The sequence below is a fragment of the Ranitomeya imitator genome, chromosome 4 (genome assembly GCF_032444005.1).
Source record: "Ranitomeya imitator isolate aRanImi1 chromosome 4, aRanImi1.pri, whole genome shotgun sequence".
Taxonomy (NCBI): Eukaryota; Metazoa; Chordata; class Amphibia; order Anura; family Dendrobatidae; genus Ranitomeya; species Ranitomeya imitator.
The window spans coordinates 273017236-273034868 of NC_091285.1; the positions used below are offsets into that span (position 1 = coordinate 273017236).

Sequence of the window (17633 nt, forward strand, 5' to 3'; positions counted from 1 at the left end):
ACAAACAAACAAAAAACAGTATGGGCGAATGTGGAATACATACTGTAAGGTAAGGAGCAGACGCTCCTCAGCAGAGATGGCTTTTCTCATCCAGGTGTCCTGATAGGTGAGGCCAGGACGTAAGATCTCCAACAACATGTCAAAAGTCCTGATGGACATGCGACTATACAGGTAAAACTTGTCAGGATGTGCCCTCAAAGCTGAATATAGTCTCTGGAAATGTCCTTTACTCTGGCGTTGGGTCAATAGAGGATGGACCCACAATCTTCGTCTCCTCCTTCGCGGATCAACATTGACCGGATATGGCTGTCCAAAGCGACGAGACAACACCCAGTGAAGCAACACCCGCTGAGTTGTGCTTAAATACACATGGGCAGACATGTTTGTAAGTTCCAAGCAACACACCCAAAATATGCTAGAGAACATATATGGCAGATGGGAAGGGTCCACCTGTTGTCGAGGGCTTAAATAGTGTGTTTAATGATGATTTAAATGATGTGCAGGCCAGAAAACCGTTAAATGTCCATTTTGTGAGGGTGCGTGAAAAAAACGCAATACGGATTATATACGGATTACACACGCACAAGCACATGCGCAAAATACGCGACCACACCTAAGAAACGCAGTAACTACGGAAGTCGACTACGGAGACATTGTGGCGTATTGAACGCGTAGTACGGACGTATAATACGTTCCGTATTGTCTTACGCCAAGTGTGACGCCGGCCTTACAGTGTAAAGGAGACTTTCAGTGTGACTTGGAGAGCCTTGCAATAGTTCAGACGGGAATAAGACGTTTTGCAAAGTTAAAGGTAAGTAAAGGTTGACTTTTTTTTAATGTTTCTGAGTATTGAGTATAGGGAGTGAAGGAAAGATCTGAGTCAAATATAGCATTCATGCTTGGCAATTATGGTAGAGGCACCACCAGAAATTGTAATATTGGGTATAGGTAGCGCGGTAGAGGGAAGAAACACAAGGAATTCAGTTTTGGAAAGAACCCATTTTAGATACAGGGAGGATATAATGTTACTGTTGTAATTTATATATCATTCTTATTTTTTTTTTATTTGGAAGGTGCACCATTTTTAAAAAAAGAGGAACTTGTTAAACCCCATCTATAAATTCCACACAGTCACCAACACGTTTCAGACACTCAGTGCTCTAAGCATAGTAGTCATAAGCTACGGCCTGTGACATGTGCACTGTCAGGTACTTGACAATTGGGTATACGTGAATCCCCATGAGTTTCTCTACCCACCTTTTTTCACTCCTCATTTACCCCTTCAACCTAACGGCTCGACCACTTTATCTGAAATAAAAACTGACCACAATGGTTATTTGGATAAGTTGGCCACAGCAGCCGTTTTATTAACACATAATAACAAACAGTTTATTTATTAAACATTAACCACGGGGAGGGCGGTCCTCGAAGCCCCAAAATGTAATAAACTTGGCCTCCAGACCATAAAACTTGTCCTCCATAACCGTAACAAACTTGGCCTCCAGGTCGCGTCTTGCCTCTAGCCGCTACGCTCCAGCTCAGAGACGCCCATAGACTCACCCGGCCAATTTCCTCCAAAATTACCCATGTATCCTAATTATCACCTCCATGTGATCTTTTGTTCCATTCCAAATTTGTTCACCCACGGGGGAGTCCAGGACCTTTGAGATCCCCCCCCCCTCCGATCCACCATTTCCATCACCACCAACCTCGAGGACCTCCCCCCCCACGCCCTGCTGCCGCGACAAAACAACAGAAAACATATTGCAATAATTCAAGCAATACAATAATAATAACCCAATTTTTTTTTTTTTTTTAACGACCTTGACGTCACCTATGGACTTTCCCAACGCAACCAAAAATAAATAAATAAATAAAAAGAGGGAGGGTGGGTGGGAGCTTGTTTCTAGTATGGTGGGGAACCTAAAATGGTTGCCCCACTGAGATGGCCGTTGCCCCTTATAGTGCCCGCCCTTACTCCGCCTCCTCTCCCTACTCCCCCCCCCAGCCATACATCATACCCCTGATTCAAACTTATTAACCCTTCCCCACCCAAAATTCCTTCTACCCCATGCTTCCTCATGTATTATCACTTAACCCTGTCATGGCGTCCTCCCTTTGAAGGCCTGCGGCCCAGTACGGCCTTACTTGACAATTGGGTATACGTGAATCCCCATGAGTTTCTCTACCCACCTTTTTTCACTCCTCATTTACCCCTTCAACCTAACGGCTCGACCACTTTATCTGAAATAAAAACTGACCACAATGGTTATTTGGATAAGTTGGCCACAGCAGCCGTTTTATTAACACATAATAACAAACAGTTTATTTATTAAACATTAACCACGGGGAGGGCGGTCCTCGAAGCCCCAAAATGTAATAAACTTGGCCTCCAGACCATAAAACTTGTCCTCCATAACCGTAACAAACTTGGCCTCCAGGTCGCGTCTTGCCTCTAGCCGCTACGCTCCAGCTCAGAGACGCCCATAGACTCACCCGGCCAATTTCCTCCAAAATTACCCATGTATCCTAATTATCACCTCCATGTGATCTTTTGTTCCATTCCAAATTTGTTCACCCACGGGGGAGTCCAGGACCTTTGAGATCCCCCCCCCCTCCGATCCACCATTTCCATCACCACCAACCTCGAGGACCTCCCCCCCCACGCCACCAGCATAAATGTTCTGATCCCTTAAACATTTATGTCCCGCCAAACCAAAATACCTTTCTCAATGCTCTCTTGAATCGCCAGACACCACAGATCTAGACCTATCGCATTTAAATGGACCCCATCTTTCCGCCAGTATTCCCCTTGCCCAGACTCTAGATCCTTATGCCGAACCACAAGTGCCCCATTTCTCACCATAAAACGTGAAATCGCTCTGTTTAGCTTAATCCTCGCCTTGTTCACACCCTGAACAGATCTTGCCCCGCGCCAAACCTTCCTGGGCACAATGTCTGACCAAACCACCAACAAACGTGGAAACATAGACCAAAGCCGTAACATGTCAAACTTGATATCCTTGATTAGTTCCCTACAGGGACGTTTGCCCAAATCATTGCCCCCCACATGAACCACCAACAAGTCTGGTACCCGATCCAATCGAACAAATCTGTGGAATTCTGGCAGCAATTGTTTCCACATCATACCCCTTTTTCCGATCCACCTCAGGGTTCCAAGCGATCGGGGCACTCCCAGTTGTCTCCCGTCCGGACGCACGTTGGCCCTCACTGCCGCCCAGAAGACAAATGAATGACCCATGATCCAAATAAGTAATTGCCTCGGCTCTGAAAATAGAAAAGAAACATCAACACTGTATAACTGAGAAAGGAAAAACCACGGTCAATTAGATCAATCCGTCACAACAAAGAAGGGCGAATGTAAGAACGAAATCTTACTGATTCCCAACGACCGATCCTCTGAACCATTTCATCTCCCAAACCCCTCCTGGCAGCCTCCGTTGCCGCCCCAATCCGGAATGAATGCCCACTAAAATTCTTCGCTGGAATGCCCCCTTTTTCCAAACAACGTCTAAATATAGTCAAAAACTGAAAACGGGAGAGGAATGACCTATCCTTATGCACTAACAATGGGCAGTCCCCCGAACCTGGCCCAGACAGGAATTCTCTCAAACATTTTACCGGGCAAACTGGCGAGCCGTTTACCTCAAAAAGAACAACTCGACAACCTTTTCCTGCAGTATCCGTTTTGGACGAACGCAAAAATATCACTAACCTGTCCCCAAACATGTCCACATCCTGCCTCAATATACCACCTTTCTTATACCTGGAAGGACTAACCAATTCACCTAAACGAAAAGCACCGAAAAATGCTAGAGAAAATGCTAATCTAAACAAAATTACTTCCCCCATATCCGAACACACAGCCTCCAACTGATTTTCCAGATTTAGTAAAACTTCATATGACACCGGACGCCTACCGTCTGACACCTTCCAACCTTTACGACAGCCTTTTACCACCTGCCGGACCAAAAACGATTTTGTCAAATCCTTCAACCCCCTAAGTTTAAAGCCAAAAGCCAAACCTGATAAAGAATTATTGATTTTTGACACTGACCATCCTGTTTCCCAGATATGACCGATAAATAAAATCAATTTGCTTTCGTCCTCCAAATCCACCCCCATTTGATATTTCCACCGTACCCAAGAATCCCAGGCCCTCGTATAGTGCGACCAAGTTCCCGCCGACAGCGATCTGGCCAACAAGTCTCTCACTGCCCCAGCGGAAGATTCCATAGCTCCTCTGAACAAACCTTCCCTGTGGGTTCCACTTGAGGTGCCAACTCCCGAACACGATCCCACTGTGAAGAAGAAAGAGCTTCAAGAATGTTGTTATATTTCAAAACCCCAAACTCCGCCGTGACCCACAAATTAAAATTCAAACCAACCCAAACCAAGTGCTGCAAAACTCGCAGAATAGAGTGTTTTGATGATGACAACGAATTAATAGCCTCCATTGCCCCAATTGAGCCGCAACGAAAACATATTTTCTTGTCTCGAACATTGCCTCCCCATAGTGTCAAAGCTACCACGATAGGAAAAACTTCGCAGAGTGTAAGATCAGCTACCAGACCATTGTCTTTCCACATTTTTGGCCACTCGGCTACCAACCATTCGTTCCGAAAGAACAAAGAAAAACCTGATTCGTCCGCCGAACCGATCAAGATTCCGAGAAACTCCGCCGACACCACCGGCGCAATCCAAAGTGACTTTCCATTATATGATTCCAGGAAAAATTCCCAAACTTTCAAATCATCCTTCAGGTCCCTCCTAAGCCGTATGAAATGATTCGGCGCTCTAATCCCAATCGTGGCCAATGAAAGTCTACGACAAAAAACTCTTCCCATTGGCATGATCCGACATGCGAAGTTCAGTTTACCAAGCAATGACTGGACCTCGCGAAGTGTTACCTTCTTCAAGCTACCCACGCGCTTCACCTCCAATCTCATGTTCACCAGTTTGTCCTCTGGCAATCTACACTCCATTGCCACCGTGTCGATTTCAATACCCAGAAAACTCAAAGATGTAACAGGCCCAACCGTTTTTTCCGCTGCCAACGGAACGCCAAATCTTTTAGCCACCCCTTCCATCGAGTGAAGTAAAACCGAACAATCCGAAGAAAAAGCTGACCCTACAAACAGGAAATCATCCAAATAATGAACACAAGAGCCGAGTCCTGTCACGTCCTTAACTACCCATTCTAGAAATGTACTAAATGCTTCGAAATAGGCGCATGACAGTGAACACCCCATCGGCAAACAACGATCCACAAAAAATCCCCCGTCCCAAAAACAACCAAGCAAATGCATACTGTCCGGATGAACTGGTAGCAGTCTAAACGCTGCCTCAATGTCCGTCTTTGCCAACATGGCCCCTTGTCCACTTTTCCTAACCCACGACATTGCCGAATCAAAAGAAGTATATAACACAGAACACAATTGGGGGTCAATTCCATCGTTTACCGAAGAGCCCTTCGGAAATGAAAGGTGATGAATCAACCTGAACTTGTTAGGCTCCTTTTTTGGCACAACCCCCAATGGCGACACTCTCAGGTTATCGATGGGGGCCGTGTCAAACGGGCCAGCCATTCTACCTAAGGCCACTTCTTTGTGTAATTTTTCAGTGACCACTTCTGGGAATTCCCTGGCTGATTTCAAATTCTTGGTTGATAACCTCACCTCCATCTCAACAAAAGGGATCTTGAATCCCTCCCGAAAACCATCATGCAACAATTTCGCAGCCTCTTTGTCCGGGTATTTATTTAGAAAGTGCTCCATCTCTTCCAGCCGAACTGGTGTCACCCCTTTTTTCAAAACCCTCAGATCCCTTCTGTCTTCCTCCCTTGAAGCACTTCGACACCCCGTGATTACCTCCGCAGGCAGAACACTCGTGTTTAAATTTGCATTTGGTACCAAACCTGCATGCGCCGTCATTGTATAAGAAGCACAGTCCTTTCTGTACTGCCACCGAGTGCCCTGACTGCCCTGAACCCCCGGTGCCCCCAAGAAACGATTGTGAACCTGAACCCCCTTTACCAGGGGCCGTCACTCTCATCCAAAGAGCTATGTCTTTATGATCCCACCTAATGTTCGGACGAACTGCTTTCCTCTGGCGGAATTGCTCATCATATCTCAGCCATCCTTGTCCCCCGTATACTCTATATGCCTCCCCTATGATATCCATATAGCAGAATAGGGGCGAACAATTTTCTGGCGCTTTTTCCCCAATAACGCTAGCAAATATAGCGAAAGCCTGTAACCAATTATTGAATGTGCGGGGTATCAAACGAAAACGTCTCTTTTCCTCGTCTTCCTTTTTAGACTCATCCCGACTGACCCTATCTAAATTAAAACGTTCGAGTGGGAGAAGCGAGAATATTTCCACGTATTCCCCCTTCCAAATCCTATCCCTCACTTCCTGCTTTAAATGTGTTCCCAGCGGCCCCTCAAAACAGACATACACTTGACCTTTTGCAGCATCCCCTAAACGCGCTGCCTCATCCTTATCTTTACCCCCGTTATCAACTGCCGTGGATACCTGACCCGTTATCGCATTGCCCGAAACCGCCACATCCCCAGCCGCCGCAGTAACCCCCATTGCCTCGCTCTGGACCACAGGGCATGACTCTATACCCCTTCCTGCATCCCCCATAACCCTTCTATTACCTAACCAAGCCGCCGAAGGAGATAACGTGCCCTGTGTACTCCCCGCCTCCCATAAACGCACTAAATCTTTAAGACTTTGTAATAAAACATCAGAGCCACCACTAGCCCCCCCAACAGATAAATCCTCCCCCCCCGCGTTCACATTTGAGGCTAGTACCGGCAAGTAAAAGGAAGTGACATCTCGCTCACCTGGCTGCCTGGGTGCTGTGTTCCCAGCAGCCGCCAGTCCAGCGTCCTGACGCGATCTCTCTGGGCGCGTGCTTCTTCCATCCTCGTGCTGTCCCATGGATGTTGATGTGGTGTGCAGCCGGCCTGACTCGACCGCTGCGTCCCCAGTGTCCATGAGTCCTACGTAACCTGGTTCATATCTGGCTGATGATCTTCTTCTTCTAGATGAATGGCCACATTCATGCTCCCCCCTCCTCTCCCCCTCCCCAGTGGCCGGAGATTCCCTCCCTCTTGCTTCACAGCGATCCCCTCCAGGCCTGCGTTCAGCTTCACCCCCCCTCTCCCTCCCAGCTGCAGCACAGGGACCTCGATCTCTGTCCCCTGTAGCAGCAGCAGCCAGTGAGCGGGAGGAGTTTCCCCACTGCCACTCATCAGCCACCCTGCGTGCTGGTGCTTGCCCTGCCGCCTCCTCACTGCTGCTGGAGGAATGCTGAGCCTGGGACCGAACCGAAGGGGCCCCAGCCGTACCTGACCCTGGATCCTTGTTATCTGCTGCTGCTGGTGAGTTCTCGCGTTGCCGGCTATCCCCCTGCGCTGAAGGCACCTGACTAGCAGGCCCTCGTGTGCACCGCAGTACCTCTCTGCCCCGCCGAGCCGAGCCCGTTCCTGGTTGGGCAGCGGCCGCTCCTGCTCCTGGATCCACACTCCCTCCAGACGCCATCGCTGCAGGGGAGGCCGACACCTCCCCCTGTTGCAGGCCCCGCCGGTTTTGCGGATTCCTCCCAGCCGCTGGTTTACGTGCCGCCTGCCGTCGCTTCGTGACCGCGGCTGGAGGGTCCCTAGAGGGGCTCCTAATACGGCGTCGGGCCCTGGGGGTAGCCTCAGGGCTGAGGCGCTCCGGAGGCCTAGACCTCCGAGTCCGTCGCCCTGTACTCAATCCTTGGGGTTGCACGGCTCCCCCATCAGGCAGCAGGCCCTGAATGGATGCCTGCAGCCATCCCGCACCCCTGGTTCCCGCAGCAGCTCTCAATTGCTGCAGAATCGCCTCAATCTCCATAACTACAAAAAATAGCTCTGAGCTTGTTTCTAGTATGGTGGGGAACCTAAAATGGTTGCCCCACTGAGATGGCCGTTGCCCCTTATAGTGCCCGCCCTTACTCCGCCTCCTCTCCCTACTCCCCCCCCCCAGCCATACATCATACCCCTGATTCAAACTTATTAACCCTTCCCCACCCAAAATTCCTTCTACCCCATGCTTCCTCATGTATTATCACTTAACCCTGTCATGGCGTCCTCCCTTTGAAGGCCTGCGGCCCAGTACGGCCTTACTCATCTGAGCTCATGTAAATTAGAGCAGTAATTTCTTTTATTAAAATCACCACCATATGACAAATACTTTTAATTGGAATGGAAATTGTCCATAGTGTATAGTAAGTCTTAGGCTACGTTCACACTTGCGTACCAGGGCTTTGCGGATGGCTGCATATGTCTTCCTTGAAGTTCTGCCCACTTCTGCACTTTTTCCATTTAGGTCCGCCTACTTCTGCATGCGTCCTCTGTTCCTATCTTTAACATTGGGTACGCAGGACATGCGGATGTATGCGGATGCGTCATTTTGACACGCCCGCTGACCACACGGAAACGCAACTTGCTGTGTTCCCGTTCGATTGGCGGGCGCATCAAAACTTTGCATACATTCACAAACGTCCGCATGTCCTGTGTACCCAATGTTAAAGATAGATACGGAGGATGCATGCAGAAGTAGGTGGACCTAAATGGAAGAAGTGCAGAAGTGGGCGGAGCTTCAGGGAAGAAGTATGCAGCCGTTCGCAAAGCCCCGGTATGCAAGTGTGAACGTAGCCTCAAATAGAGAAATTAGAGGACAAATATTTTACTATATCGGCAAAAGAAAGTAGAAGTCCAGCTCCCTTTGGCAAATTACGGGACAGGTTTAGTTTTTTAATACATTAGTCAAGTTAGTGTGACTGTCTATAATCTACATTATGATTTTCATTGGTGTCTTTGAGCTCATTCTAAGTGTTGGTGCCCATAAAAATAACTTTTTAGGCACTGGGAAAGTGATGTGAAACAAGGCTGTGTTAGTGCTTTCATTTGGATGAAATATGTAGCATTCGGAATCCTTCAATAGATCTTCGTAGGCACAAAAAGTGTCGATAAAGAAAATTATTTGTCTCTCCATTATACAGTAAAGTAGTTTCCTCCCACGCAGCAGACTGAACATGGTAAACGTTACATGCAGAGGAGAACTAACCATAATTCGTAGCAATCGCTCTGAGAAAGGGGTGAGCTGGCAGTTGGGTCAAGGGCTCTCCAGAGTGTTTTTCCAGAGGCTTGTAAAGCTTAGATCAAAGCAAGGGATTGGGCTGTATTTGTCTCTATGCAGAAATGCACAAAACAGCTGAAGTGATGGGGATTTAAATGGGAAAACAAGCAGATTACAGTGTGTCAAGGGAATGAAAAGTCAGAGTAACGGTACAATAAAGAGGGATTACAGCAAATGACAACACGAGCTAACATGCTGCGTTATTCAGTGGATTACAAGTGGCTATGTAAAAACCAAGTTCTATTAATCAAACTCACTTTAATAGTGAATACCATTATTTTAACAGTTTACGTGTTTCTCTGTTGTCATTGAGAATTCAGGTTAAATGCTAATAATAATGAAAATAGCTTAAAGTGAGAATAAAGCCCAATAATAGGGTGCAGGTAAATGTGTGGTGGCCATGTTCTCACAACTCAGAAGATTGAATATATATACTTTAAATATTACACTATATGGCCAGATATATATGGACACCAAATTTACACACCTATATGAGCTAACATATACGCCGGAAAAAAGCTCCCAATGTGTATGTTAAGTGGAGGCTGTGATAGATGCTTATAATGAATCTATCAGAATGACCCACTCATCCCCTCTAACTGTTTATTTGGTCATATTGCTCTCTAAAAGGTAATGCCATCCACATCTTTACTTACGTAACCTGTTGCTCCATGAAAAAAATGAAAAGAACAACACAAACAAATAAAACACCATTTTAATTAATTAAAAAAAAAAAGTGCTTAAGTTATCTGGGTGTGTTACAGCATTTCCCAGTCCTCTGCCTCCTTGGCTCTATTTACCACCCAGCCCCACTTACCTCTGATTAAGTAACAGCTCTCTGACTGCACAGTCAAACACGTAGTTAACTATCATTTTTATGCCCTTAAATCAAAGGGTTATGTCACACAAAATAGTTGATAAATAACATTTCCCACATGTCTGCTTCACATAAGCACAATTTCTTAAACATTTTTTTATAGGAAGTTATAAGAGTTAAAAGTTTCTAATTTTTCCAACAAAATTTACAAAACTATTTTTTTCAAGGACCACAACAAATTTAAAGTGACTTTGAGGGGTCTATATGATAGAAACTATGCAAAATTGACACTATTCTTAAAACTGCACACCTCAAAGTGCTCAAAAACACATTCAAGAAGTTTATTAAAGGAAATCTGTCACCTAATTTTGGGCCTATAAACTGCTAAAGATCGCTTGGAAAACGCTAGCATTCTGCAAGCTAATTACGCTTGCAAAACGCTAGTGTTTAGCGGGAAAATGCATGCCAATTCTGCATGCGTTTTACCCGCGGCACAGTTGCAGAATTGCTGCAGAAATGTCCGCGGCAATTCCGGACGTGTGCACATAGCCTTCAGGTGAAGCAAAGTGGAAGGAAAAATTAACTTTTAACTTTTTTTCACCAAAAATTTAATTTAGACCCAAATGTTTTTATTTTCACATGGTAAAAGAAAAAATGGATCCCAAAATGTATTGTGCAATTTCTCCCGAGCACACTGATACCACATATGTGGGGGAAAATTACTGTTTGGATGAACAGCAGGGCTTGAAAGGGAAAGAGCACCGTTTGACTTTTTGAACTCAAAATTGGCTGGAATCGAGAGTGGACACCATGTCGTGTTTGAAGAGCCCTTGATGTGCCTAAAGAGTGGACACTCCCCCACAAGTCATTTTTCAAGCTGGTATTATAAAGTATTGTAATTTACTGAGATAATGACTTTTGGGTTTTCATTGGCTCTAAGCCATAATCAGCAACATTAACAGGAATAAACACTTGAAATAGATCACTCTGTTTGTTGTAATGACTCTGATATATATGGGATTCACTTTTTGTATTGAAGAACTGAAATAAATTAACTTTTTGATGATATTCTAATTTTGTGAGAAGCACCTGTATTTCACGTCATCTAAACTCTATGTTTCCTTTTTTGCTGCTGCATCACTATTGATTAATGTGCAGTCTCTGCTCTATTAGAATAACCAAGTCTTTTTCACATGTGCTGTTGCTTAGTTCTATTCTTCCCATCCTGTACATAGAATCTTAGAATAGCAGCTCCCATCTCCTATCTCAGTGATGGGAGAGTGTCTTCACTGAATACAGATTTTACCTCAGAATTGAGAGTTTTCATAATGACTGATCAAAGAAGCAGGTTTCACTCATAAGATATATTACAAAGTTGCTTATTTCATGTGTACTATTGATTTCTGAAATAAAAATTGAAATGACGGTTACACTTTAACAGTATAGATAACATTATTTTTGAGAGAGCAATATGACCAATAAGTTTCCTTTAATGGTTGTCATTTGTAAGCCATGGATTTCCATGTTAAAAAGGTTCCCATTCTATAAATGCTTTTTTACTGTATCCTGGATTATAGTGAAGTTTAGTCTAATTTGCTATCTGCTCATTTTATTAATTTTTTTGCCTTAGTAACATAGTACGGACAGATAAAAAAATATGTTTGGCAGTAGATCCCTATTGACCCATGTAAGTTGGGTGCTTTCACGACACGTATGCCAGACACAAGGCAAGAACCCAGTATGAACATAGCTTTATATCTGCAGTCTAGATGCCCTGTTTAACTCACGAAGAAGTTCCTAAACAGATAATATAGAAAGCCCTCAGCTACAAGAGGTATTAAAGGGATTGTGCACTACTAGGACAAGTCCTTCTCACTCAGAATGTCTGCCCCGTTCAAAGGTGTCGATACTCGCATTCCCGATGCTCATGTGAGGCTGTTACGTGCACCCCATCAGCGCTGGTGTTACTGTCCCTGCCTTCAGACATATTTAATAAAGGGGAAGTGAGTGGCGAGCCACAGCTCTGACTTCCTCTTGATTACTTATATGTCTGAAGGCAGGGACACAAGCTGTGATTGGACACAGGGCTCACATGATATAATAACCTCACATGAGCCCTGAGAACGCAAGTACCTCTGGAATGGCGCTGGCACAGGAGGTGAGTAAGTGTGAAGGGGTTGTCCTAGTAGTGGGCAACTCCTTTAATTCTAGAGAATCATTCAGCCTTTGGATGTAATAAACAAGAACAGATCTTGAGAATGATGAACTAAAATAAGGCATCAGAACATTGCATTACATATCTACTATATAATTGACTAAGAGGCACTTCCGTCTTTATGTCTGTCTGTCTTTCTGTCTGTCTGACACGGAAATCCCGCGTTGCTGATTGGTCGAGGCCAGCTGGCCGCGACCAATCAGCGACGTTAAGAGTCCGGCCGTGAAATGGCCGCTCCCTACTCCCCTACAGTCAGTGCCCCCTCCCTACTCCCCCCCAGTCAGCGCCCATATAGCGTTAAAAGGACTGTCTTACACCGTGGCATAACGCCGTGTAAGGCAGTCCATTAACACTTCCATTAACCCTCTGTGTGACTAACTTTTTACTATTGATGCTGCCTATGTAGTATCAATAGTAATAACATATAAAGTTAAAAATAATAATAACAAAAAAATCATTATTTACTCACCTTCCGGTGGCCCCCGGATCCAGCCCAGGTCTTTCCTGCTCCTTGCGCGCCACTCCGGTCGCAATAATGCATTGCGGCAATGACCGGAGATGACATAGCGGTCTCGCGAGACCGCTACATCATCACATGTTATTGCCGCTTGGGAGCGGAGTGGCGCGCGAGGAGCGGGAAAGGCCTGGGATGGATCCGGGGGCCGCCGGAGGGTGAGTATAAAACAATTTTTTATTTTAATTCTTTTTTTAACAGGGATATGGTGCCCACATTGCTATATACTACCTGAGCAGTGTTATATACTACATGGGCAGTGTTATATACTGCATGGGCTGTGTTATATACTGCGTGGGCAGTGTTATATACTGCGTTGGCTGTGTTATATACTATGTGGGCTGTGTAATATGCTACGTCGCTGGGTAATATACTACGTGGTTGTGTAATATACTGCGTGGCATGTGCTATATACTGCATGGGCTGTGTTATATACTGCGTCGGCTCTGCAATATACTGCATCAGCTGTGCAATATACTACTTGGCTGTGCTATATACTATGTGGGCTGTGCTATATACTACGCGGATTGTGCAATATACTATGTGGCTGTGCAATATACTACGTGGCTGTGCAATATACTATGTGGCTGTGCAATATACTACATGGCTGTGCTATATACTACGTGGGACTACGTGGGCTGTGCTATATACTGCATGGGCTGTGTTATATACTACGTCGCTGTGCTATATACTATGTGGCTGTGCAATATACTACGTGGCTGTGCAATATACTACATGGCTGTGCTATACAATACGTGGGACTACGTGGGCTGTGCTATATACTGCATGGGCTGTGTTATATACTACGTCGCTGTGCTATATACTACGTCGGCTGTGCAATATACTACGTGGGCTGTGTAATATATTATGTGGCTGTAATTTACTGCATGGGCTGTGCTATATACTGCATGGGCTGTGCTATATACTACGTGGGCTGTGTAATATACTACGTGGCTGTGTTATATACTACGTGGACTGTGCTATATACTACGTGGACTGTGCTATATACTACGTGGACTGTGCAGTATACTATGTGGCTGTGCAATATACTATGTGGCTGTACAATATACTACGCGGCTGTGCTATATACTACTTGGCTGTGCTATATACTATGTGGGACTACATGGCTGTATTAAATACTGCATGGGCTGTGTTATATACTACGTCACTGTGCTATATACTATGTGGGACTACGTGGCTGTGTTATATACTACGTTGGCTGTGTAATATACTGCGTGGGCTGTGAAATATACTACGTGGCTGTGCAATATACTATGTGGCTGTGCAATATACTACGTGGGCTGTGCAATATACTACGTGGGCTGTTCAATATACATGGGCTGTGCTACATACTACGTGGCTGTGCAATATACTACGTGGGCTGTGTTATATACTATGTGGCTGTGTTATACACTATGTGGGCTGTGTTATACACTACGTGGGCTGTGTTATATACTGCGTGGGCTGTTATATACTACGTTGCTGTGCTATATACTATGTGGGCTGTGTAATATACTATGTGGCTGTGTAATATACTGCGTGGGCTGTGCAATATACTACGTGGCTGTGCTATATACTATGTGGCTGTGCTATATACTGCGTGGGCTGTGCAATATACTACGTGGTTGTGCAATTTACTATGTGGCTGTGCAATATACTACGTGGGCTGTGCAATATACTATGTGGGCTGTGCAATACACTACATGGGCTGTGCTACATACTACGTGGCTGCGCAATATACTACGTGGGCGGTGTTATATACTACGTGGCTGTGTTATACACTACGTGGCTGTGTTATACACTACGTGGGCTGTGTTATACACTACGTGGGCTGTGTTATACTGCGTGGGCTGTTATATACTACGTGAGCTTTGTTATATGCTATGTGGGCTGCTATATACTACGTGGCTGTGCTATATACTACGTGGCTGTGCTAAATACTATGTGGCCGGCCACGAACAATCAGCGACAGGCGCACTCCGGCCGTGAATTGGTGCGGGATTTGAACCACACTTCGCTAATTGGATGCGCCCGGCCAGCCGAATTCTGTGTATTCATTGTATTATTCTAAAATCTTCATAAATAAACTGCATACATATTCTAAAATACCAGATGCGTTAGAATCGGGCCACCATCTAGTCCTTATATAATGCATTTACTATATAAGACTGGACAATCCCTTTATTCTTTACTGGACAACTCCTGATTAAACTCTTCAGAACCCCAATTAAAATAAAAACAGTATATATCACAGGAGTGCCATTTCGTCGATATCAGTGCTGCTATTCTGAGCAGGTGACCTGACACCTGACATTGTTATGTCAGCAGCCACTGTTTGACTGTAACTCATCAACATTCTGTCAGGGGAGATGTCCGCTCTGATGGAATAGTAAAGGTTGCAGACAAAAACCAGTTGTAAAATATTTAGCTGATATAGACAAAAGTAAAGACATGATCATAACTGTTCAAACAAATCTTAAATGCTATAACAATACACTATGAGACCAAAAAGGCATGCATATGACTGATGCAAAACACTGACACCATTCATGGGTTAAACCTTGTTAAGCCTAAAATGAATTGTCATGATATTCAGAATTCAGAACTGGGGCTAACCAAAAATCCTGAAAAATGGTCCTAGACCATATCTTGACAAAGTGAGCTAACATAGAGTATACGACAGGTTTGTCTTTTGACAGCCCTGAATAACCTAATCAAGTAATACATGGATAGTTCTATCATGTCAAATTAAGAACCAATGTTTGTTAAAAGCTCTCTGCAGTTGCTCATTGAGAGGGGATTCTGGAAGTATAAAATCCAGTTGCGTAATGCTAAAATGCCCATGTAGACTGGGGCTCTATGGTGATCTCATTTTGGTTTAACAGAAACACGTTAAATCCAAGTATTATATCTGGAATTTTAAAAAAGCCATGAAAAAGAGCAAATTACAGCCGATTGAAACAATGCTTAACAAAAGAAAATTTTGCCAGCATTTATCTCCGTCTGCGTTGAGTAGCCCACCTGGAGTATCATCTAATAAAGGACCAACCTCATAAATTTGTCATACAACGAAATTCATGTAGATTCTGTTTAGCAACTCTCATCTGAACATTTTGATTTTAAGATGGCAGTATGACAAATAGACAATAGCGCTCATCTTTTTGGCCTGGCTCTCCCACAGATGTGGTTATAAAGTTTTTGTCAATTGTAAGTTGCAAGTATTTCAGAGAATGTGCGACTTAAACTACATCCATTAACAGTCTGAAAAGAATATAAAAGAGTTGTTGAGTCTTCTCGCTAAGTAAATGAGTGATTTCCCCATATGTTTAGTACACAAAGACAGGCGTTCAGGGGCACGCAGCCAACGTAATAATTGCTTTTGCAAAAACAACTACTAAAACTTGTTACAAGGACAAGTAAATTGAATTGAACTTTATTCGTGGTTGAACTGGTTTTGAAATAAAGAGGAATAATCACAAGCAGTGATAAATAAAACAAATACTTAATGAAACCCTGCAATATATTCTGGGATACCACAGAATCCCATACAAAAATCAATGGGACCAAAAAGAGATCCCACAATAAAGGTATAAAATCATCTTTTATTAAATAAATATAAAACCAAACAGTTGATAAATACAGAAAAATACCGTAAAAAGGGACGCCACGACAAACAAAAGTGAGTATAGGTATATATATGTACATACAGCAACCATCTGCATATGTCTGCTAGTGGTTGATACAACAATGCTATATCAAAAAGAATGCTGACACAATACCTACTCACAATGAAGGAAGATGGGCAACATGTATAAATCTATATCTGGACCCTACATCATAGGGACCCTAACTCAGTATATAGCCACCCCAGATACTAACTATCTACGCCACAATCAATGGGCCAATACACAGGGCAAGAAACTGCCTCAATGAATCTGGGGGGATAAAATGAGATAAGATGAAATAAGAATGGAGTACATATTACCTGCCACAGAGCTTCCCTTAGGCGTCCCTTCACCCCGACGCGCGTTTCGCCGCCAGCTTCTTCTGGGATATTGATTATACTATATTACTATATTGATTATATTGATTTATACATGTTGCCCATCTTCCTTCATTGTGAGTAGGTATTGTGTCAGCATTCTTTTTGATATAGCATTGAAGCATGCCAAAATTTAAAAAAGTGTTTAAAAATATAAAAAAATAAAAAATATATAAAAGTTCAAATCACCCCCCTTTCGCCCCAGTCAAAGTTAAACAATAAAAAAAAATCAAACCTACACATATTTGGTATTGCCGCATTCAGAATCGCCCGATTTATCAATAAAAACAAAGGGTTAACCTGATCGCTAAATGGCGTAGCGAGAAAAAAAATCAAAATGCCAAAATTACGTTTTTTGTAGGAACAAGCTACAGCTCCCAAAGGCACTTGTAACTCAGCATCCCCTATACAGCTACATACTTGACTCAAAAAATTAGAATAAGCCTTAAAATAACACCATATGAAATTATAACCAAAATAAAATTCGTAAAAGACAGTTAAGGTTAACATTAGTTAATCCTGTTCTGCAGAATAATGTTATTGTACTTACTTGATCTCTAGAGTAATCCGCATATTAGTTGGAGTGTACTTATTCACTGGTATGGCATAGAAGTATATACCAGGTCTGAAAAAAATGAAATTGTATAGAAACTCATTTTAGTAATTCGATAATTAAAGAGGTTGTCTTCAACTTTTACATTGTTGACCTAACCTTAGGATAGGTCAACAATGTCTAATAGGCAGGTCTGGCACCCTGATCAGCTGTTGTGTGTTAGTGGCGGCGGCCGCTGGCTAGAAATACTCAATTGCCGAGCTGCCCCTTCTTCTGATAGTGGCCTCCGCAAGA

At 43.9% G+C, this 17633-nt stretch overlaps 2 protein-coding genes across 3 annotated transcripts in view; both read right to left on the reverse strand.

The window, feature by feature from the left end:
* Positions 1 to 17633, reverse strand: part of MYRFL (myelin regulatory factor like) — a 260028-nt gene that overhangs the window by 21817 nt on the left and 220578 nt on the right. The window contains exon 22 of the mRNA XM_069764614.1: positions 17337 to 17411. Within this exon, the coding sequence (XP_069620715.1) occupies positions 17337 to 17411 (75 nt within the window). The remainder of the gene's footprint in view (positions 1 to 17336; positions 17412 to 17633) is intronic.
* On the reverse strand, positions 3135 to 7014 carry LOC138675936 (uncharacterized). Of its 2 annotated transcripts, XR_011320735.1 has the most exons (3): positions 6876 to 7014; positions 4275 to 4322; positions 3221 to 3288 (listed from the first exon to the last, which is right to left on the reverse strand). XR_011320735.1 is itself a non-coding variant. In XM_069764615.1 (2 exons), exons 1-2 carry the CDS (start codon positions 5952 to 5954, stop codon positions 3229 to 3231), a joined length of 1740 nt encoding a protein of 579 aa, XP_069620716.1. In that variant the 5' UTR covers positions 5955 to 6097; the 3' UTR covers positions 3135 to 3228. The 2 variants fall into 2 exon arrangements, 1 of the variants encoding a protein (XP_069620716.1); XM_069764615.1 differs by lacking the exon at positions 6876 to 7014 and having other exon boundaries at positions 3135 to 3288; positions 4275 to 6097.